General features: G+C 51.6%; 1 protein-coding gene and 1 non-coding gene across 2 annotated transcripts in view; one reads left to right on the plus strand and one right to left on the minus strand.

Moving 5' to 3' along the window:
- Positions 1–23604, plus strand: part of LOC123664632 (golgin subfamily A member 4) — a 95257-nt gene that overhangs the window by 3584 nt on the left and 68069 nt on the right. The window contains exons 3-14 of the mRNA XM_045599150.1: positions 126–2987; positions 3501–3675; positions 3926–4001; positions 4263–4365; positions 4616–4705; positions 5201–5359; positions 6254–6424; positions 7451–7612; positions 8098–8234; positions 8557–9127; positions 9406–9518; positions 11375–11432. Coding sequence (XP_045455106.1) covers positions 126–2987; positions 3501–3675; positions 3926–4001; positions 4263–4365; positions 4616–4705; positions 5201–5359; positions 6254–6424; positions 7451–7612; positions 8098–8234; positions 8557–9127; positions 9406–9518; positions 11375–11432 — 4677 coding nt within the window. The remainder of the gene's footprint in view (positions 1–125; positions 2988–3500; positions 3676–3925; positions 4002–4262; positions 4366–4615; positions 4706–5200; positions 5360–6253; positions 6425–7450; positions 7613–8097; positions 8235–8556; positions 9128–9405; positions 9519–11374; positions 11433–23604) is intronic.
- Trnak-cuu lies at positions 6714–6786 on the minus strand. Its single transcript has one exon. It is a non-coding gene; the product is annotated as a tRNA-Lys (tRNA).

A 23604-nucleotide genomic window follows, 5' to 3' on the forward strand; every position in this document is an offset into this window, starting at 1 on the left:
GTAAATCTTCTACTAACTTTTTTTTTGGAGGAATGAAACCATTCTATTATATTGGTCATTGGTGAAAAGTTAAAATTTGTGTTTTAAATGCCAGTGAATTATACATTGGACATATTTATTTTCAGATCGGTGAAATTTACAACACTGTTGAAGCTCACGAAAATATAAATGAGTGCCAAGAAGTCATATTAGTGCTAGAGAATTACATGCGCGATTTTAAATCTTTAGGAGAGTGGTTTAGACTGAAATGGGAATACGATAATACACCTCCACCGCAAAGGCCACAGAGCTTAGCTTGGGAAATTAGAAAGACTGACTTTGTGAGACCAGAGTCAAGACGAAATCATTCCGTCAGGAGTTCTCCATCCGTATCCGGAAAAAACAGCCCATCTCTCTCAGGACATAACACACCGAGTGGAAAACATAGCCCCAATCTAACTGGTAAGGCTAGCCCAGGAAGTGGTAAAATAAGTCCTAGGATATCAGTAATTCCTAGCTCCAGTCCTAAAGCTAGTATTGAATTCTTTAGCAATAAAATATCTCCATCAAAAATAACAGCAAAACCGGAAGCTAAAATTGCTAAAGAATCTACTAGATTGTCAGACATTAAAGAAAAAGATATAAAAGATACATGTGAGGAGGTTGTGACTGAAGAAACCCCATCTAGTAATAAAGATGTTACTCCTAATAAACAAGAACCCAAGTCTATTACTGTTGAAATTGGGACAGTGAAAGAGTATCAAAATGTGTCTCCTAAACAAGTCATAATAAAATCTCCCAAACATTCTAAATCAAATACAGTAAATACCAAACAAGATTCTGAAGAAATGTCTTGCCAAGCTAAAGCTACTATTGCCCAGTTAAATGACATGGAAGGTAAATTTTTACAAAAACAAATTTCAGCTAATCAGGCTAAAAATGAAAATATGATTAATCAAGACGTCGAGAAAGAAAAGAACGGAACAGAAAACATTCGAGATATACAATCTGTAAAAGAGAATGTCGAAGAAAAAGACGGGTTTTCCACTGCATCTCCAACTAAGTCTGAAGATAATTTTGCTGATGTATCAAATGAAAGTTCACCTAAGTTAGAAATCGATAAAAACCATATTGAAAACAAAGAGGTTATTTCTGAAACATCACCAGATAATAGTACAAAAATAGACACTGCAAACATTGGAAGTTTCAAAACAACTGAAATGGAAGACAGCACAAAAGTCGAAATTTTGGGTAATAAGGATTCTCCTACAATTAATCTAAACGAAGAAGAAAATATCTTAATAAGTATCAAAGATAGTACAATTAATAGTGAACTTAAAGTTTTAAATGATGAAATTTTGCAAGTTATACAAAACACTGTAGAAATTGATAAAAAAGAAGACGAACAGGAGAAAAAAGTTGAAGTGCTAATGAAAACGATCGATGACATTGAAAAAGAAATTTTTAAAGGTATAGCTACAGAAAAAGGTGAAAATATTGATCGGTTCAAAGGACTTCCAAAAGACACGTTAGCTATTGAAAACGATGTAAATAAAAAAGATGATAATTCAAAAAAATGTGACGTAAAACCCCTTACAGATAATAAGCAAGTTGTAAAACCAGCATACTCACAAGCAGCGGCTAAACCCAAGTCATTAAACGCAACAAAAGTGGAAGTGAAGACACCAACAAGATTAGCTCGAAGTTCTACTGTTGTAGAAATGCGTCCCACCACTGTACCTAAGACTCAACGATCATTCCAAAAGAAACACCAAACAAATAAATGCAGCTATCCGTTTAATTTGACAACTGGTCGAACTAGTCTTTTTGACACAACGCCTGCTGGTTCTACTAATAAAGGTACATTATATAAAAGACCAATGAGTAGAAACACTCAGTTAGGGTCTGGCGATGCCAAACCATTGTCTGGTAAAGAAGTTCTTAAAAAGCGTCCCCCGAGACCCACTTCTCTTAGGGTAACTGAAAAAAGCGATAAAAAAGAAAAGACAAACGCTGCATTAGAAAAATATAAAGATTCAAAAGATTACAGCAGCTCAGATACGGTTGTCACCCAGATAGATATGTCACGAATAGAATCGAGCGAAAGTTTGAAAACTCTTGTACCAGAAGACAAACAGGCGCTGCAAGATGTGGCAAATTCAATTGAAGTACTTAACGTTGATAATAATAAAAACGACAATGAAGGTTGGCTTACTGTGAAATCGAGGCGATTAAGTCGCGAATCAAAGAAGCACTCTAAGTCACACTGGGCAAATAGATTTCATCAGCCATCGGCTACGACGAGTTTGCCCACTCTGAATATGTTGGAATCTCCTAAACAGGAAACTAAAGAATTTGTTGATTCTAAAGTGCCAAATATTGATCGCGCAAAGTCGGAGCAGCCAAAAGAAACAGAGAAATCCGACGAAAAAATTGAAAAAGTTGTAAGACCTGAAAAGGTGGTTAAAGTTGCTGCTAAGCCGAAATCTGAAAACAAACCAAAGGATCCTTCGATGATCCGACAAAAATCGGATGTAACTGGTTTACGAACAAAATCGTCGCGGAATAAAGTACTTACAAAGAGAGCCGAAAAAATTAAAGATTCTCAAAAAGATGATGACGGCGAATTGACTAAAAATCGATTACATTCTTCATTAGAAAGTCTAACTACCGCTTTAGCCAGATCTCAGGAAAGCACCCAAGACGTATTCGATTTTGATAAATGGAAAGCGGAATTCAAGACTACTTTTAAATATTTAGATGATGACGATCAAATGTCTGATCAAAACGAAATATTAAAAGCGGCAGATCCCTCTGAAATGTCCGAAATAGCCGAGATGACTTCACAAATAGAAGAAAACGAGAGAAAAATTAGCTGGGCCTTAGATTTTCAATCGGAAGTTGACCAGAGGAAGCTTTGTGAAGAAGAAGATCTATTGAACAGACAGATATTGGAGCTGCAACAAGTTTCAGATATTGATATCGACACTGAAACAGATGATACTGAGGTAACTTTTTTTTGAGTTATTTTATATTATTTCTTAGGTGAATCTATAGTTTTTTATACTTAGTACTGATTCGCTGTACGTATTGATGCAAATTTGTAGCATATTCGACAAATTTCCTTTGTCACACTGCTGTTAACTTTCCTGTTTGTCTGAATTTAGGTACCAAGTACCCACAATTATATACCGACATCACTTTTTTTTATTTCACTAGGTCGGCAAACAAGCGTACGGCTCACCTGATGGTAAGCGATTACTGTAGCTTATAGACACCTGCAACACCAGAAGCATCGCAAGCGCGTTGCCGACCCACTCCCCAAGCCCCCCAGGAGCTCTGGTCACCTTACTCACCAACAGGAACACAATACTGCTTGAAAACAGTATTATTTTGCTGTGATCTTCTGTAAGGTCGAGATACTACCCCAGTCGGTCACTTTTACAACAAAGACATAGACACAAGATACAGAGCTATTTTATATTGAGTACTTTTTTAAATTTTTTGGTCTAAAATTATAGACAGACGCAGAAATCGTCTGCGAAGATCCGGCTACCCAAGTCGTTCCAACAGAAACTTTGGGATCGTTAGCTGCTAGTTTAGAAGATCAGTATGAAACCGCACTTGCTGGGATGACATGGGCCGAACGCGTTGACACATTGGTTGTCTTAGAAGCTTTGGTTGCTAGGGATCCAGGTAAAATGTTGATAGCTTTTGGATTTTTTAGGTTAGATTACAAGGTGTAAATTTGTATGCTAATAATTTGCATTTGCAAACCACCTTTTATTTTATCATCGTGAACAAATTAAAATTTATTTCTTTTTTATGTTTTACACAACTTTAAATTCCAATTTTTTTTTATCAAATTACTGCAATTAATCGGTATTGTTTATAAGTATTGATATCAACCAATTTATAAAAATCGAAAATTAAAAATATTTTACAGGACGAGCACAACAATTGCATGCTAAATTATCTCAAGGTATCAAACGTAGAGGCAGCCTGCAAGACGCTTTACGCAGGTATCAGTCACACATATATTGAACTAACCGTCGCTCGTGGCTTCACTCGCATCCCGCTAGGCTATATCATTACTAATATTATCACTTCATATAAAACATGCCTTATTTACATTCTAGGGTGCTAAACTTTACTACAATGAAAACAGCAACAAAAATTGTTAAGAAGCTTAGCGACTTCAAAATGTAAATAAAAAGGTTTTTGATCTCTGTTCTTTTTATTTAATTTAATACGAGACGACAAAGTTTTGTGACAATTTTCAGACTCCAAGCGAAGCAAGCGAGGGCCGAGCGCCAAAGATTGGAATATCAAACTGAACGTGCAAAGAAGATACATCAATTACTGGCTCGCGTTGAGGAAGTCAAAGTAATTATTTTTTTCTCTCCTCTGTTTATCCTAATAACACATTGCCGCTAGAAAAGTGGCAAATTTTTACTGCCAAAAAGAATACTTGGGTAGTATCCCGTTTGACCTTTCCTTTTTATTGCTGTCTTTGTGTTCTCTACCCCTTTTTTATTGTATGACCGTGCTATTGTTATATTATAATACTTCATATTTATAATTTGTAAACTCCTTATGTATGACCAATAAATAAGTTTACTTTCATTTCTTTCAGGTCGCCAAAAATCAATTGATAGAGGAAAAAAGAATCAGGATGGAGAGGAGACTCCAAAAGGCGACTGAAAATCGTGACCAACACATAAAGGTAAGTTAAGGATAAAAAATTGTGACTTATTTGTTAAGTTTTCGAAATTATTTGATTCAAGTAATTTTTATTATTACATAAATTTTGTTTAAATTATTATTATTTATTTATTTATTTATATATAACTAAATCGGCAAACAAGCGTACGGCTCACCTGATGGTAAGCGATTACCGTAGCTTATAGACGCCTGCAACACCAGAAGCATCGCAAGCGCGTTGCCGACCCAATCCCCAATCCCCCCAGGAGCTCTGGTCACCTTACTCACCAACAGGAACACAATACTGCTTGAAAACAGTATTATTTAGCTGTGATCTTCTGTAAGGTCGAGGTACTACCCCAGTCGGACTGCTCCATATTTTGAGCAGGAAATTCCTGCTGTGCCCTACCTCAGTTAGTAAAGTTATTATAGTTTTAGTAAGTAAGTTGTTATACATATTATGTTGGTAAATTTGGGAAATAATAGTCTTTAAAGTTTTTTTTTTTTTATTTTTTAGGATATAGTCCGCAAAGCTCATGACGAAGAAGAAAAATTACGTGAGATAGCTTTTATCAAGCAATTGGAAGCTGAGAATCGACGACATGAGTTCTTAGAGCAGTGTCGCTCTCATACGACTCGTTTAAGACAGATGAGGCGAGATAGACTCCATAAATTGGTAAGAGTGACATAGTAATTATCTGGACATAGTATTATGGTAGCGCTAAAGGTCAAATAGGGTTTATCTGGAGCGTCGTAGGACCCCTTGGATTGTGATGAGGGAATACACCATGTATTCCGTCAACTGGTGATGGGGCGTGTATATGGTGCTTCAGATATTAATAGTGTAAGTGTTCTGATAACTTAAAAATATGCATAGAGCTCGCCGTTGTTTTGACACCACAAATTTGCACACAAAACGCTGTTTTTTTGGCAGAAATTATAGCTGTGACTAAAAGATGTCAAAAGTATGTTGAAACAATAAAATTGAAGAATTTTTTCCCTTGCGTCAGATATTGACTAGGGTCGTTAAGTAAACCCTCAAGAAACTCCTATTGAAAAGAATGTTCATTTTAACGTAACCAAAGTCACGGCTGATTTTTGAAAATTTAAAAAAATGTGACCTTGAAATACTCGAGCGCGTCAGATTATTATGCAGACGTTTTATATCATTCATTTCCAATTTTCCATCTTTATTGGTCCACCGCCTTCTGTTGGTAGTATGTCAGTGATGAGTCGATTATTATTCCTCGATAGATACGCAAATTATAAATCGTTAGTCGAGATAACCCTCCTTATGTCAGAATGACTTCTGTTGTCCTCGAGTAAATCCCAAAGTCCATGTTTGGGCTCCCCTACTACCTATACCAATCTGGCAAAAAGATTGTTTTTGTCGGTTACTCCAGCCCGATTCCTAAATTGAAGATACTTTTCGTTTAGTTTATCTATTGTTGAACGGTTCGTATGTAAAACGGATCGTTTTTTGAGTTTAGAAACTGGGCGTTAGTCGATTAATGCGTTTTCTCGTCGTTTGGTAGTCGTACGGTATGATATAAAGTGAATCTGTGTTTAGGAGCAAAAAGCGGCCCGCGAGGCGGCGGTGGGAGCCCGAAGGCAGGCCTTAGAGGCGGCGCGCAGACTCCACGTAGAAAGCATGCTGGAGCGGCGCAAGGAACGGGACGCCCGTGTGGAGGAATTGCGCGAGCTGCGGCGCCAGGAGCGGGACGACGCGGCGCGGGAGAAGGTGAGGGGCGGGACGGGACGGGACGGGACGGGATGGGACGGGATGGGACGGGACGGGACACGACGGGACGGGACGGGACATGACATGACATTTAGTGCGGTCGAGAGCGTGCTGGAGTTGCGCTTGCTGCACACTGTTTTTTTTTTTGCAAGGAATTCTTGTTTTCCTACTTAATAAATAAAAAGTTTAGTTGGATTTGCTTAAAAAAAAAAAACAAAAAAAAAACAAAATTCTAATATTTATTTAAAATGGTAATAAAAAATAAATAAAAAAATATTAAAATATGTTTCGCCCAACGTGGGGCTCGAACCCACGACCCTGAGATTAAGAGTCTCATGCTCTACCGACTGAGCTAGCCGGGCTGTTGGGAAATGTGTGAATTTGTGGATTGTATTGTTAAACTCGCGCTAATGTTCTGTGTATTACGATTTGAATAATTACCTAATAGAAGATCCTAAAAAACACTAGTAAAGATAATAACAAATTAATATCCTCTTACGAAACAACAAAAACGGGGGAGGGGTCAAATAATCATAAAATTCGTGTGACGTATGGATGGCCCCTTATGCATATAGACAGAAGGTGTACAATCCCGTTTATCAGCGTTAGAAAATATATCATATCAAATAAATAAACCCCTATTTTCTATTGAAAAGTACTAGGATAACATAAATGCACAGATGGCTAATATTATAAACTAGCTGACCCGGCAAACTTCGTATCGCCTAACACAAACTTTATCGTATGGTATTAAAGTTTAAATTGACTTTTAAGTATTATCACAAAACTTTTTCTTTGGGAGTATAGAAAAGTGTTGTTTTTAGACTTTTTCAGGAAATTTTAATTTTTTTTTTTAGAATTTTTCTCTCCGTAAGAACCATCCTCGTACTTCAAGGAATATTTTAAAAAAATAATTAGCGAAATCGGTCCAACCGTTCTCGAGTTTTGCGCTTAGCAACACATTCAGCGACTCATTTTTATATTATAGATAAACTGATCAATTTATTTTCAACCTTACTTATACAGGCGGAAGGTGTAAAGTCCCGTCTATCAGCGCTAGCAGCCGCTGCTGAGCTAGAAGCGGACGCCCTTCGCTCTAGAATACGAGACAAGCAAGACGCAAGTCAACAAAGACTTGAATCACACTTACAAGCCATCAGAGAAAAAGCCACCGGTCCTCGACAAGCCGTAAGTGTTTGATTATCTTGTAGATAACATCTTTTTTTGTTAGTTTAGTTAAGTTTTTTTTTTTACCAAAATTAATGATTAATTGTCTGAAATAAATATTTATTACATTAACTAATTTTTGGTTGTTTAGGTTTGTAATAGTATAGAGTTAGCAAGCTGTAATTAATTATGATATCTGTGCTAAAGGAACCTCTTTAGTTTATTTTTCCAGATTAAGTTATCAAATTATATTTTTGTATATATAATAAACTCTAAATTTTGCGCGTAAGAAGTTGTATGTTACTCTTTCATGCCAAAAGGTTACTTTCCTATGTTACTCGGCATAAAATATGCAACCGTAGATTATAGAAGAATTTATATAGAGTGATAGAAGATGGTCATTTTTTTTGTCAAGAAATATGCACTGAATCAGGACTACTAACTATTACGTAACTGGTTCACAACTAGTTCTTTCTACAACAAAAGATTTTTTTTTTTAATTTTAGACATCGTCAGAAAGTCAAGATCAAATTCCAAAAGAAGTAGAGGAAGCTGCGAGGCTCGACCAAGAGAGAAAAGAGAGAGAGAAGCAGAAGGCGATTAAGAAGAAAGCTAGGAAGCTGAAGCAGAAATTACTAGCATCGTAAGATATTTTGTATACTCTTCCTTTCTTAATTTTGATAATAAGTTTTCTGTGATTATAAGGGTTTCTGACTGAGTAAGCTTTACGTTAGTAAATACGCTGTAAATTCCTTTTCAGAGTTTCCTTTCAGACAGGATAACTTTTGTTTTTTCGTTGGTAGTAAAATAAATAGCAAGGACCTTTTAATAATAAAATTATTTATTATTTTCTTTTAGAAATAATCTCTATGAAATCCGACATTAACTACTAACTACTCAATAAGTTAAGAATGTTTGTTTTGTATGAGATATATTTAGTATATTAATATTTGTACTTTCAACAGTGGAAATTCGAATCCTATATTCGATGACAACATCACAACACTAGATACGTACTTAAATCCAGTGACGAGTAAAGTGTATCGTGTAATAAGTTCCATACGGAACATCATAGTGCCACTACTACCGGAAACCAATTTAAGCCAAGCGAATGGGTTAGAAGCCGAAGAAGAGAAATCGGGTAAGAAGAAAAAAGGGAAAGTAGCTAACGGTAATTCCGAATCAGAACAAAAAAAGGATAATGGTAAAAAGAAGAAAGATGATGTCAATTCAAGTACTGAATCAAATGTTAATAAAGATGTTAAAGATAGTATTAAAGCTGAGAAACCACACACAAGTGCTCAAGCGAATAAAGTACCAGAAGAAGTAGAGAAGGAACCGAAAAAGAAGAATAAGAAAAAGAAGAATGCTGAAGAGAGGGCGAAGTTGAGTACAGCTAGTTCTGTTTGTAGTTCCACGAGTGATATGAGTAGAGCCAGTGGTAGAAGTGATAGAAAAGCTAAGGTAGATCTAGACTTGCCATTCTTGGAGAAGCAGATGAACGAACTGTACAGGATAATGGAGAAATTCGAGAAGGTAAATATGTTAATAATTTAAGAATTTTAGTTCTGATTGTATTGCACTTATCTATTCGAGCTCTAAGAGAGGAATAACTTTGGGATTTGATTCACAATGAGCGGTAATTTCCTAATTTTTCATTATGTGCACTTTAAATTTCGGCTATAGTATGCCTACATGTATCTTAATATGACCCTAAACAGAAGGACACATGTTTCGAAACACGTTTTACATTTAATATTTGTCATTACGACTATCTTTTGACTTAATAATTGAGAAGTAAAATTCTTTGACAGCAAAATATAACAGAGAAAATGGCAATACAGCGGTTCCAAGCTGTAAAAGTGATCGCACAATTGCTAGCCGTCGCTGCTGAGAAGGAAGACCTAAATCCACCGATATCTGCCAAGTAAGTTTATTTTTTTTATGTAGGGTATTAGTAACTAAACACTGCTTAAAACATCTGCAATATATGTAATAGGCATAGATAGATAGATTAGTAACCATTAAAATTGGGTTTTTAATGAAAATGAAGAATTGAATGTTTATTTTTTCTATGCTTACGTTTTAAAAATTATCCCAATATAAATAGGTAAATCGCTTTTATACCGCGATTGTCATTTTGAAACTTACGGCAGCTATGCTTTACATTAAGAACCATCAAATTATGGGGTTTTGGGGGGTGAAGGGTGGAGGGTGGAGCGGGAGCTACACTAGGTAACACTGCCATCATTGGGAAACCAATGGTTATGGGGATATTATGGAGATATCCATGTTATCATCAGTAAAGTTAACATCCATGGGCTCTTAAGTGCCCATGCCTTTTTTTATTTCCATTTTTATTTTGAAAACGTTGAGGCGTATTATTTTCAACACTGCATGCTTCAAATTACGAACTAAAGCTTATTTTCTCTAATTTGATGGTGAGTCCAAAACTGACCGTGAGAGATATATATATACTTTTATATACATATATATTTATGTAGGTTAATAATTAAGATAATTATTTAGGACTATGTTTTTTTTTCATGCTCTATGCAACACACTACACGCTTTATACATTACATGTCGTTAAATAACAAACGTTAAAATAACGTGTGAAATGTGAAAGTAACTTGCGAAATGTGAAAATAATGTGTGAAAGCTACAGAACGGAGCATGAGCAACGTAAGTTGTGTCGTTTGTTGATCTTGTAGTCGAGATCGCTTTCACGTACTCCTGTTCAAAAATAACGTGTGAAAATAACTTGTGTAAATAACGCATGAAATAACGTGTGAAAATGATGTGTGAAATGTGCAAATAACGTGTGGAATGTGCAAATAACGTGTGAAAGCTGCGGAATTCTCTAATCTCAAAACTTTTACCATGGATATCTCCATAACCATGGGGTTCCGAAGTGATACCGGGGTTATGGCCTCCCCACCCTCCTTTCTCCCCTTCCCTTCAAAATCTCAAAATTTGATGTTTCTTAATCTAAAGCTTTACCCTCTTAGGGAGGCACTTTAACGCCCACTAAATTCACCAGGCTACCAGCCCAGAGCCGCGGTTGATAAAACGCTCTCGAGATATTACTGACCGATTTCACTTCTTAGCCAAATCTATATGATATCTTCTGAGTTCGTTATGAATCCTCAAAGAATTTCAGCCAGTCGAAAAGGCTGGGTTTCGAAATGGCTTGGGCCATATCCATATTCCATACTGCTTAGCATATTATACAAACGAATAAATTACTGGACTACGAGAAAGCCTTCGAAATTGTCGACTGGCCTGGGCTGTCCTGGATTCTCTGCAGAGATATCATACAGATAGGTGATATATTGAGATATTGAGTTGATGTACGTCGTAGATACGATGACGGTCAATATTCAAGACAAACGAACGAGACCCATTTCTCTTCGCCACGAGGCAAGACAAAGGGATATAATGTCCCTAAAACAGTTTATCAACGCGATGGAGGATATCTTTAAAACCTTGAGATTGGGGGAGGGGCAAAGCATCAATGTCAACGGCGTTCTCTCACTTTCCTTTCTCCGACGATATCGTCATCTTTGCGGAGACTAGATGAGCTAGGTCAAATGCTGGGCGGAATAAATGAGTCCGAATCGGTGTAGGTATGAATTAGGATAAGACGAAAATTTATGTTTAATAAACAAGTCCTACCGAGACCGATATCAGTCGATGGTAGAGGCTGGTTGAGGATTGCGCAGAACGCAACAGGCATACATGTTCGTTCAGTCGACGTTCAGTAGCTCGCACTGCCCGCAGGTGCGTGTGCGCGGGCGCGGCGCTGGTGGCGCGCTCCATGGCGGCGTGCACGGCCAGCGCCGCGCAGCTGCTCGCCACCAACACGTGCGTGCACCTCGCCACGCTGCTGGCGCGCCAGATGGTGAGGCTCGCGCTCACACGCTCGCTCACACTCTCACATCACTCTCAGACACTCACGACACGCTCCATGGCGGCGTGCACGGCCAGCGCCGCGCAGCTGCTCGCCACCAACACGTGCGTGCACCTCGCCACGCTGCTGGCGCGCCAGATGGTGAGGCTCGCGCTCACACGCTCGCTCACACTCTCACATCACTCTCAGACACTCACGACACGCTCCATGGCGGCGTGCACGGCCAGCGCCGCGCAGCTGCTCGCCACCAACACGTGCGTGCACCTCGCCACGCTGCTGGCGCGCCAGATGGTGAGGCTCGCGCTCACACGCTCGCTCACACTCTCACATCACTCTCAGACACTCACGACACGCTCCATGGCGGCGTGCACGGCCAGCGCCGCGCAGCTGCTCGCCACCAACACGTGCGTGCACCTCGCCACGCTGCTGGCGCGCCAGATGGTGAGGCTCGCGCTCACACGCTCGCTCACACTCTCACATCACTCTCAGACACTCACGACACGCTCCATGGCGGCGTGCACGGCCAGCGCCGCGCAGCTGCTCGCCACCAACACGTGCGTGCACCTCGCCACGCTGCTGGCGCGCCAGATGGTGAGGCTCGCGCTCACACGCTCGCTCACACTCTCACATCACTCTCAGACACTCACGACACGCTCCATGGCGGCGTGCACGGCCAGCGCCGCGCAGCTGCTCGCCACCAACACGTGCGTGCACCTCGCCACGCTGCTGGCGCGCCAGATGGTGAGGCTCGCGCTCGCTCACACTCTCACATCACTCTCAGACACTCACGACACGCTCCATGGCGGCGTGCACGGCCAGCGCCGCGCAGCTGCTCGCCACCAACACGTGCGTGCACCTCGCCACGCTGCTGGCGCGCCAGATGGTGAGGCTCGCGCTCGCTCACACTCTCACATCACTCTCAGACACTCACGACACGCTCCATGGCGGCGTGCACGGCCAGCGCCGCGCAGCTGCTCGCCACCAACACGTGCGTGCACCTCGCCACGCTGCTGGCGCGCCAGATGGTGAGGCTCGCGCTCGCTCACACTCTCACATCACTCTCAGACACTCACGACACGCTCCATGGCGGCGTGCACGGCCAGCGCCGCGCAGCTGCTCGCCACCAACACGTGCGTGCACCTCGCCACGCTGCTGGCGCGCCAGATGGTGAGGCTCGCGCTCGCTCACACTCTCACATCACTCTCAGACACTCACGACACGCTCCATGGCGGCGTGCACGGCCAGCGCCGCGCAGCTGCTCGCCACCAACACGTGCGTGCACCTCGCCACGCTGCTGGCGCGCCAGATGGTGAGGCTCGCGCTCACACGCTCGCTCACACTCTCACATCACTCTCAGACACTCACGACACGCTCCATGGCGGCGTGCACGGCCAGCGCCGCGCAGCTGCTCGCCACCAACACGTGCGTGCACCTCGCCACGCTGCTGGCGCGCCAGATGGTGAGGCTCGCGCTCACACGCTCGCTCACACTCTCACATCACTCTCAGACACTCACGACACGCTCCATGGCGGCGTGCACGGCCAGCGCCGCGCAGCTGCTCGCCACCAACACGTGCGTGCACCTCGCCACGCTGCTGGCGCGCCAGATGGTGAGGCTCGCGCTCGCTCACACTCTCACATCACTCTCAGACACTCACGACACGCTCCATGGCGGCGTGCACGGCCAGCGCCGCGCAGCTGCTCGCCACCAACACGTGCGTGCACCTCGCCACGCTGCTGGCGCGCCAGATGGTGAGGCTCGCGCTCGCTCACACTCTCACATCACTCTCAGACACTCACGACACGCTCCATGGCGGCGTGCACGGCCAGCGCCGCGCAGCTGCTCGCCACCAACACGTGCGTGCACCTCGCCACGCTGCTGGCGCGCCAGATGGTGAGGCTCGCGCTCACACGCTCGCTCACACTCTCACATCACTCTCAGACACTCACGACACGCTCCATGGCGGCGTGCACGGCCAGCGCCGCGCAGCTGCTCGCCACCAACACGTGCGTGCACCTCGCCACGCTGCTGGCGCGCCAGATGGTGAGGCTCGCGCTCACACGCTCGCTCACACTCTCACATCACTCTCAGACACTCACGACACGCTCCATGGCGGCGTGCACGGCCAGCGCCGCGCAGCTGCTCGCCACCAACACGTGCGTGCACCTCGCCACGCTGCTGGCGCGCCAGATGGTGAGGCTCGCGCTCGCTCACACTCTCACATCACTCTCAGACACTCACGACACGCTCCATGGCGGCGTGCACGGCCAGCGCCGCGCAGCTGCTCGCCACCAACACGTGCGTGCACCTCGCCACGCTGCTGGCGCGCCAGATGGTGAGGCTCGCGCTCACACGCTCGCTCACACTCTCACATCACTCTCAGACACTCACGACACGCTCCATGGCGGTGTGCACGGCCAGCGCCGCGCAGCTGCTCGCCACCAACACGTGCGTGCACCTCGCCACGCTGCTGGCGCGCCAGATGGTGAGGCTCGCGCTCGCTCACACTCTCACATCACTCTCAGACACTCACGACACGCTCCATGGCGGCGTGCACGGCCAGCGCCGCGCAGCTGCTCGCCACCAACACGTGCGTGCACCTCGCCACGCTGCTGGCGCGCCAGATGGTGAGGCTCGCGCTCACACGCTCGCTCACACTCTCACATCACTCTCAGACACTCACGACACGCTCCATGGCGGCGTGCACGGCCAGCGCCGCGCAGCTGCTCGCCACCAACACGTGCGTGCACCTCGCCACGCTGCTGGCGCGCCAGATGGTGAGGCTCGCGCTCACACGCTCGCTCACACTCTCACATCACTCTCAGACACTCACGACACGCTCCATGGCGGCGTGCACGGCCAGCGCCGCGCAGCTGCTCGCCACCAACACGTGCGTGCACCTCGCCACGCTGCTGGCGCGCCAGATGGTGAGGCTCGCGCTCGCTCACACTCTCACATCACTCTCAGACACTCACGACACGCTCCATGGCGGCGTGCACGGCCAGCGCCGCGCAGCTGCTCGCCACCAACACGTGCGTGCACCTCGCCACGCTGCTGGCGCGCCAGATGGTGAGGCTCGCGCTCGCTCACACTCTCACATCACTCTCAGACACTCACGACACGCTCCATGGCGGCGTGCACGGCCAGCGCCGCGCAGCTGCTCGCCACCAACACGTGCGTGCACCTCGCCACGCTGCTGGCGCGCCAGATGGTGAGGCTCGCGCTCACACGCTCGCTCACACTCTCACATCACTCTCAGACACTCACGACACGCTCCATGGCGGCGTGCACGGCCAGCGCCGCGCAGCTGCTCGCCACCAACACGTGCGTGCACCTCGCCACGCTGCTGGCGCGCCAGATGGTGAGGCTCGCGCTCACACGCTCGCTCACACTCTCACATCACTCTCAGACACTCACGACACGCTCCATGGCGGCGTGCACGGCCAGCGCCGCGCAGCTGCTCGCCACCAACACGTGCGTGCACCTCGCCACGCTGCTGGCGCGCCAGATGGTGAGGCTCGCGCTCGCTCACACTCTCACATCACTCTCAGACACTCACGACACGCTCCATGGCGGCGTGCACGGCCAGCGCCGCGCAGCTGCTCGCCACCAACACGTGCGTGCACCTCGCCACGCTGCTGGCGCGCCAGATGGTGAGGCTCGCGCTCACACGCTCGCTCACACTCTCACATCACTCTCAGACACTCACGACACGCTCCATGGCGGTGTGCACGGCCAGCGCCGCGCAGCTGCTCGCCACCAACACGTGCGTGCACCTCGCCACGCTGCTGGCGCGCCAGATGGTGAGGCTCGCGCTCGCTCACACTCTCACATCACTCTCAGACACTCACGACACGCTCCATGGCGGCGTGCACGGCCAGCGCCGCGCAGCTGCTCGCCACCAACACGTGCGTGCACCTCGCCACGCTGCTGGCGCGCCAGATGGTGAGGCTCGCGCTCACACGCTCGCTCACACTCTCACATCACTCTCAGACACTCACGACACGCTCCATGGCGGCGTGCACGGCCAGCGCCGCGCAGCTGCTCGCCACCAACACGTGCGTGCACCTCGCCACGCTGCTGGCGCGCCAGATGGTAAGGCTCGCGCTCACACGCTCGCTCACACTCTCACATCACTCTCAGACACTCACGACACGCTCCATGGCGGCGTGCACGGCCAGCGCCGCGCAGCTGCTCGCCACCAACACGTGCGTGCACCTCGCCACGCTGCTGGCGCGCCAGATGGTGAGGCTCGCGCTCACACGCTCGCTCACACTCTCACATCACTCTCAGACACTCACGACACGCTCCATGGCGGCGTGCACGGCCAGCGCCGCGCAGCTGCTCGCCACCAACACGTGCGTGCACCTCGCCACGCTGCTGGCGCGCCAGATGGTGAGGCTCGCGCTCGCTCACACTCTCACATCACTCTCAGACACTCACGACACGCTCCATGGCGGCGTGCACGGCCAGCGCCGCGCAGCTGCTCGCCACCAACACGTGCGTGCACCTCGCCACGCTGCTGGCGCGCCAGATGGTGAGGCTCGCGCTCGCTCACACTCTCACATCACTCTCAGACACTCACGACACGCTCCATGGCGGCGTGCACGGCCAGCGCCGCGCAGCTGCTCGCCACCAACACGTGCGTGCACCTCGCCACGCTGCTGGCGCGCCAGATGGTGAGGCTCGCGCTCGCTCACACTCTCACATCACTCTCAGACACTCACGACACGCTCCATGGCGGCGTGCACGGCCAGCGCCGCGCAGCTGCTCGCCACCAACACGTGCGTGCACCTCGCCACGCTGCTGGCGCGCCAGATGGTGAGGCTCGCGCTCGCTCACACTCTCACATCACTCTCAGACACTCACGACACGCTCCATGGCGGCGTGCACGGCCAGCGCCGCGCAGCTGCTCGCCACCAACACGTGCGTGCACCTCGCCACGCTGCTGGCGCGCCAGATGGTGAGGCTCGCGCTCGCTCACACTCTCACATCACTCTCAGACACTCACGACACGCTCCATGGCGGCGTGCACGGCCAGCGCCGCGCAGCTGCTCGCCACCAACACGTGCGTGCACCTCGCCACGCTGCTGGCGCGCCAGATGGTGAGGCTCGCGCTCGCTCACACTCTCACATCACTCTCAGACACTCACGACACGCTCCATGGCGGCGTGCACGGCCAGCGCCGCGCAGCTGCTCGCCACCAACACGTGCGTGCACCTCGCCACGCTGCTGGCGCGCCAGATGGTGAGGCTCGCGCTCGCTCACACTCTCACATCACTCTCAGACACTCACGACACGCTCCATGGCGGCGTGCACGGCCAGCGCCGCGCAGCTGCTCGCCACCAACACGTGCGTGCACCTCGCCACGCTGCTGGCGCGCCAGATGGTGAGGCTCGCGCTCGCTCACACTCTCACATCACTCTCAGACACTCACGACACGCTCCATGGCGGCGTGCACGGCCAGCGCCGCGCAGCTGCTCGCCACCAACACGTGCGTGCACCTCGCCACGCTGCTGGCGCGCCAGATGGTGAGGCTCGCGCTCACACGCTCGCTCACACTCTCACATCACTCTCAGACACTCACGACACGCTCCATGGCGGCGTGCACGGCCAGCGCCGCGCAGCTGCTCGCCACCAACACGTGCGTGCACCTCGCCACGCTGCTGGCGCGCCAGATGGTGAGGCTCGCGCTCGCTCACACTCTCACATCACTCTCAGACACTCACGACACGCTCCATGGCGGCGTGCACGGCCAGCGCCGCGCAGCTGCTCGCCACCAACACGTGCGTGCACCTCGCCACGCTGCTGGCGCGCCAGATGGTGAGGCTCGCGCTCGCTCACACTCTCACATCACTCTCAGACACTCACGACACGCTCCATGGCGGCGTGCACGGCCAGCGCCGCGCAGCTGCTCGCCACCAACACGTGCGTGCACCTCGCCACGCTGCTGGCGCGCCAGATGGTGAGGCTCGCGCTCGCTCACACTCTCACATCACTCTCAGACACTCACGACACGCTCCATGGCGGCGTGCACGGCCAGCGCCGCGCAGCTGCTCGCCACCAACACGTGCGTGCACCTCGCCACGCTGCTGGCGCGCCAGATGGTGAGGCTCGCGCTCGCTCACACTCTCACATCACTCTCAGACACTCACGACACGCTCCATGGCGGCGTGCACGGCCAGCGCCGCGCAGCTGCTCGCCACCAACACGTGCGTGCACCTCGCCACGCTGCTGGCGCGCCAGATGGTGAGGCTCGCGCTCACACGCTCGCTCACACTCTCACATCACTCTCAGACACTCACGACACGCTCCATGGCGGCGTGCACGGCCAGCGCCGCGCAGCTGCTCGCCACCAACACGTGCGTGCACCTCGCCACGCTGCTGGCGCGCCAGATGGTGAGGCTCGCGCTCACACGCTCGCTCACACTCTCACATCACTCTCAGACACTCACGACACGCTCCATGGCGGCGTGCACGGCCAGCGCCGCGCAGCTGCTCGCCACCAACACGTGCGTGCACCTCGCCACGCTGCTGGCGCGCCAGATGGTGAGGCTCGCGCTCGCTCACACTCTCACATCACTCTCAGACACTCACGACACGCTCCATGGCGGCGTGCACGGCCAGCGCCGCGCAGCTGCTCGCCACCAACACGTGCGTGCACCTCGCCACGCTGCTGGCGCGCCAGATGGTGAGGCTCGCGCTCACACGCTCGCTCACACTCTCACATCACTCTCAGACACTCACGACACGCTCCATGGCGGCGTGCACGGCCAGCGCCGCGCAGCTGCTCGCCACCAACACGTGCGTGCACCTCGCCACGCTGCTGGCGCGCCAGATGGTGAGGCTCGCGCTCGCTCACACTCTCACATCACTCTCAGACACTCACGACACGCTCCATGGCGGCGTGCACGGCCAGCGCCGCGCAGCTGCTCGCCACCAACACGTGCGTGCACCTCGCCACGCTGCTGGCGCGCCAGATGGTGAGGCTCGCGCTCACACGCTCGCTCACACTCTCACATCACTCTCAGACACTCACGACACGCTCCATGGCGGCGTGCACGGCCAGCGCCGCGCAGCTGCTCGCCACCAACACGTGCGTGCACCTCGCCACGCTGCTGGCGCGCCAGATGGTGAGGCTCGCGCTCACACGCTCGCTCACACTCTCACATCACTCTCAGACACTCACGACACGCTCCATGGCGGCGTGCACGGCCAGCGCCGCGCAGCTGCTCGCCACCAACACGTGCGTGCACCTCGCCACGCTGCTGGCGCGCCAGATGGTGAGGCTCGCGCTCGCTCACACTCTCACATCACTCTCAGACACTCACGACACGCTCCATGGCGGCGTGCACGGCCAGCGCCGCGCAGCTGCTCGCCACCAACACGTGCGTGCACCTCGCCACGCTGCTGGCGCGCCAGATGGTGAGGCTCGCGCTCACACGCTCGCTCACACTCTCACATCACTCTCAGACACTCACGACACGCTCCATGGCGGCGTGCACGGCCAGCGCCGCGCAGCTGCTCGCCACCAACACGTGCGTGCACCTCGCCACGCTGCTGGCGCGCCAGATGGTGAGGCTCGCGCTCGCTCACACTCTCACATCACTCTCAGACACTCACGACACGCTCCATGGCGGCGTGCACGGCCAGCGCCGCGCAGCTGCTCGCCACCAACACGTGCGTGCACCTCGCCACGCTGCTGGCGCGCCAGATGGTGAGGCTCGCGCTCACACGCTCGCTCACACTCTCACATCACTCTCAGACACTCACGACACGCTCCATGGCGGCGTGCACGGCCAGCGCCGCGCAGCTGCTCGCCACCAACACGTGCGTGCACCTCGCCACGCTGCTGGCGCGCCAGATGGTGAGGCTCGCGCTCACACGCTCGCTCACACTCTCACATCACTCTCAGACACTCACGACACGCTCCATGGCGGCGTGCACGGCCAGCGCCGCGCAGCTGCTCGCCACCAACACGTGCGTGCACCTCGCCACGCTGCTGGCGCGCCAGATGGTGAGGCTCGCGCTCGCTCACACTCTCACATCACTCTCAGACACTCACGACACGCTCCATGGCGGCGTGCACGGCCAGCGCCGCGCAGCTGCTCGCCACCAACACGTGCGTGCACCTCGCCACGCTGCTGGCGCGCCAGATGGTGAGGCTCGCGCTCGCTCACACTCTCACATCACTCTCAGACACTCACGACACGCTCCATGGCGGCGTGCACGGCCAGCGCCGCGCAGCTGCTCGCCACCAACACGTGCGTGCACCTCGCCACGCTGCTGGCGCGCCAGATGGTGAGGCTCGCGCTCGCTCACACTCTCACATCACTCTCAGACACTCACGACACGCTCCATGGCGGCGTGCACGGCCAGCGCCGCGCAGCTGCTCGCCACCAACACGTGCGTGCACCTCGCCACGCTGCTGGCGCGCCAGATGGTGAGGCTCGCGCTCACACGCTCGCTCACACTCTCACATCACTCTCAGACACTCACGACACGCTCCATGGCGGCGTGCACGGCCAGCGCCGCGCAGCTGCTCGCCACCAACACGTGCGTGCACCTCGCCACGCTGCTGGCGCGCCAGATGGTGAGGCTCGCGCTCGCTCACACTCTCACATCACTCTCAGACACTCACGACACGCTCCATGGCGGCGTGCACGGCCAGCGCCGCGCAGCTGCTCGCCACCAACACGTGCGTGCACCTCGCCACGCTGCTGGCGCGCCAGATGGTGAGGCTCGCGCTCGCTCACACTCTCACATCACTCTCAGACACTCACGACACGCTCCATGGCGGCGTGCACGGCCAGCGCCGCGCAGCTGCTCGCCACCAACACGTGCGTGCACCTCGCCACGCTGCTGGCGCGCCAGATGGTGAGGCTCGCGCTCGCTCACACTCTCACATCACTCTCAGACACTCACGACACGCTCCATGGCGGCGTGCACGGCCAGCGCCGCGCAGCTGCTCGCCACCAACACGTGCGTGCACCTCGCCACGCTGCTGGCGCGCCAGATGGTGAGGCTCGCGCTCACACGCTCGCTCACACTCTCACATCACTCTCAGACACTCACGACACGCTCCATGGCGGCGTGCACGGCCAGCGCCGCGCAGCTGCTCGCCACCAACACGTGCGTGCACCTCGCCACGCTGCTGGCGCGCCAGATGGTGAGGCTCGCGCTCGCTCACACTCTCACATCACTCTCAGACACTCACGACACGCTCCATGGCGGCGTGCACGGCCAGCGCCGCGCAGCTGCTCGCCACCAACACGTGCGTGCACCTCGCCACGCTGCTGGCGCGCCAGATGGTGAGGCTCGCGCTCACACGCTCGCTCACACTCTCACATCACTCTCAGACACTCACGACACGCTCCATGGCGGCGTGCACGGCCAGCGCCGCGCAGCTGCTCGCCACCAACACGTGCGTGCACCTCGCCACGCTGCTGGCGCGCCAGATGGTGAGGCTCGCGCTCACACGCTCGCTCACACTCTCACATCACTCTCAGACACTCACGACACGCTCCATGGCGGCGTGCACGGCCAGCGCCGCGCAGCTGCTCGCCACCAACACGTGCGTGCACCTCGCCACGCTGCTGGCGCGCCAGATGGTGAGGCTCGCGCTCACACGCTCGCTCACACTCTCACATCACTCTCAGACACTCACGACACGCTCCATGGCGGCGTGCACGGCCAGCGCCGCGCAGCTGCTCGCCACCAACACGTGCGTGCACCTCGCCACGCTGCTGGCGCGCCAGATGGTGAGGCTCGCGCTCGCTCACACTCTCACATCACTCTCAGACACTCACGACACGCTCCATGGCGGCGTGCACGGCCAGCGCCGCGCAGCTGCTCGCCACCAACACGTGCGTGCACCTCGCCACGCTGCTGGCGCGCCAGATGGTGAGGCTCGCGCTCGCTCACACTCTCACATCACTCTCAGACACTCACGACACGCTCCATGGCGGCGTGCACGGCCAGCGCCGCGCAGCTGCTCGCCACCAACACGTGCGTGCACCTCGCCACGCTGCTGGCGCGCCAGATGGTGAGGCTCGCGCTCGCTCACACTCTCACATCACTCTCAGACACTCACGACACGCTCCATGGCGGCGTGCACGGCCAGCGCCGCGCAGCTGCTCGCCACCAACACGTGCGTGCACCTCGCCACGCTGCTGGCGCGCCAGATGGTGAGGCTCGCGCTCACACGCTCGCTCACACTCTCACATCACTCTCAGACACTCACGACACGCTCCATGGCGGCGTGCACGGCCAGCGCCGCGCAGCTGCTCGCCACCAACACGTGCGTGCACCTCGCCACGCTGCTGGCGCGCCAGATGGTGAGGCTCGCGCTCACACGCTCGCTCACACTCTCACATCACTCTCAGACACTCACGACACGCTCCATGGCGGCGTGCACGGCCAGCGCCGCGCAGCTGCTCGCCACCAACACGTGCGTGCACCTCGCCACGCTGCTGGCGCGCCAGATGGTGAGGCTCGCGCTCGCTCACACTCTCACATCACTCTCAGACACTCACGACACGCTCCATGGCGGCGTGCACGGCCAGCGCCGCGCAGCTGCTCGCCACCAACACGTGCGTGCACCTCGCCACGCTGCTGGCGCGCCAGATGGTGAGGCTCGCGCTCGCTCACACTCTCACATCACTCTCAGACACTCACGACACGCTCCATGGCGGCGTGCACGGCCAGCGCCGCGCAGCTGCTCGCCACCAACACGTGCGTGCACCTCGCCACGCTGCTGGCGCGCCAGATGGTGAGGCTCGCGCTCGCTCACACTCTCACATCACTCTCAGACACTCACGACACGCTCCATGGCGGCGTGCACGGCCAGCGCCGCGCAGCTGCTCGCCACCAACACGTGCGTGCACCTCGCCACGCTGCTGGCGCGCCAGATGGTGAGGCTCGCGCTCACACGCTCGCTCACACTCTCTCACACGCTCGCTCACAGTCTCTCACACGCTCGCTCACACTCTCTCACACGCTCGCTCACACTCTCTCACACGCTCGCTCACACTCTCTCACACGCTCGCTCATACTCTCTCACACGCTCGCTCACAGTCTCTCACACGCTCGCTCACACTCTCTCACACGCTCGCTCATACTCTCTCACACGCTCGCTCACAGTCTCTCACACGCTCGCTCACACTCTCTCACACGCTCGCTCACACTCTCTCACACGCTCGCTCACACTCTCACACGCTCGCTCACTCTCTCACACGCTCGCTCACACTCGCTCACACGCTCGCACACACTCTCTCACACGCTCGCTCACACTCTCTCACACGCTCACACTCTCACACGCTCGCTCACACTCTCTCACAGCTCACAGTTAATTCATAAAGAAACTATTACATCAATCACAGTATTCAGATATATTAAGTCCAGTATACAAGAATGAGACATTACATTTAACCACATATCAAGATGTAATTTTCGAAACTATGTATATAAATTGATTTTTCTTAATACCACCTACTACACAATACTTACCATATTTGAAAGCATTCTCGTTTAGAATATTATATTTTTAACATATGTATAACCTTAAAATAAATTCTTACGAATGATATTAGTTAAATTGGTACTTAGTAAAAGCGTATGGAAAAATTTGTCTGGAGAAATTTCAATTTTGAAAAATGAATTTCTAAAAGTTTTAAGCTCATATTGTATCTATATGCTCATCTATCTTGTGCTCATATTTAAACCTTTGGAAAAGTTGAAAATAGCTAATGAGAGACATCTATTCGAAAGATTGCGTACCCTATACCCTTTGTATAATGTTATGTGAACAGTTTAGACTTTAGATGGCGTTTGATTTTCATGGGGAAATAGAGATGGCGTTACTTGTCTAAATTTGGCTACCACTTAAATAGTTAAAAATTCTTTGTCGTTTTATCCGTAAGTTACGTATCAGATTGGTTAATATATGGATGAGCTACCTAGATACATCAGACTACTAACTTTTACCCGAATTTTGCTTTTATCTATTTTCTTTTAATAATAAAGGAAACTGAACCGAACCACTAACTGACTCACTTTTGAACAAAGGCATATTCTTTAGACCGCTGGACTGCTTGTTGGG

Source organism: Melitaea cinxia, chromosome 22 (assembly GCF_905220565.1).
Source record: "Melitaea cinxia chromosome 22, ilMelCinx1.1, whole genome shotgun sequence".
NCBI classification, from domain to species: domain Eukaryota; kingdom Metazoa; phylum Arthropoda; class Insecta; order Lepidoptera; family Nymphalidae; genus Melitaea; species Melitaea cinxia.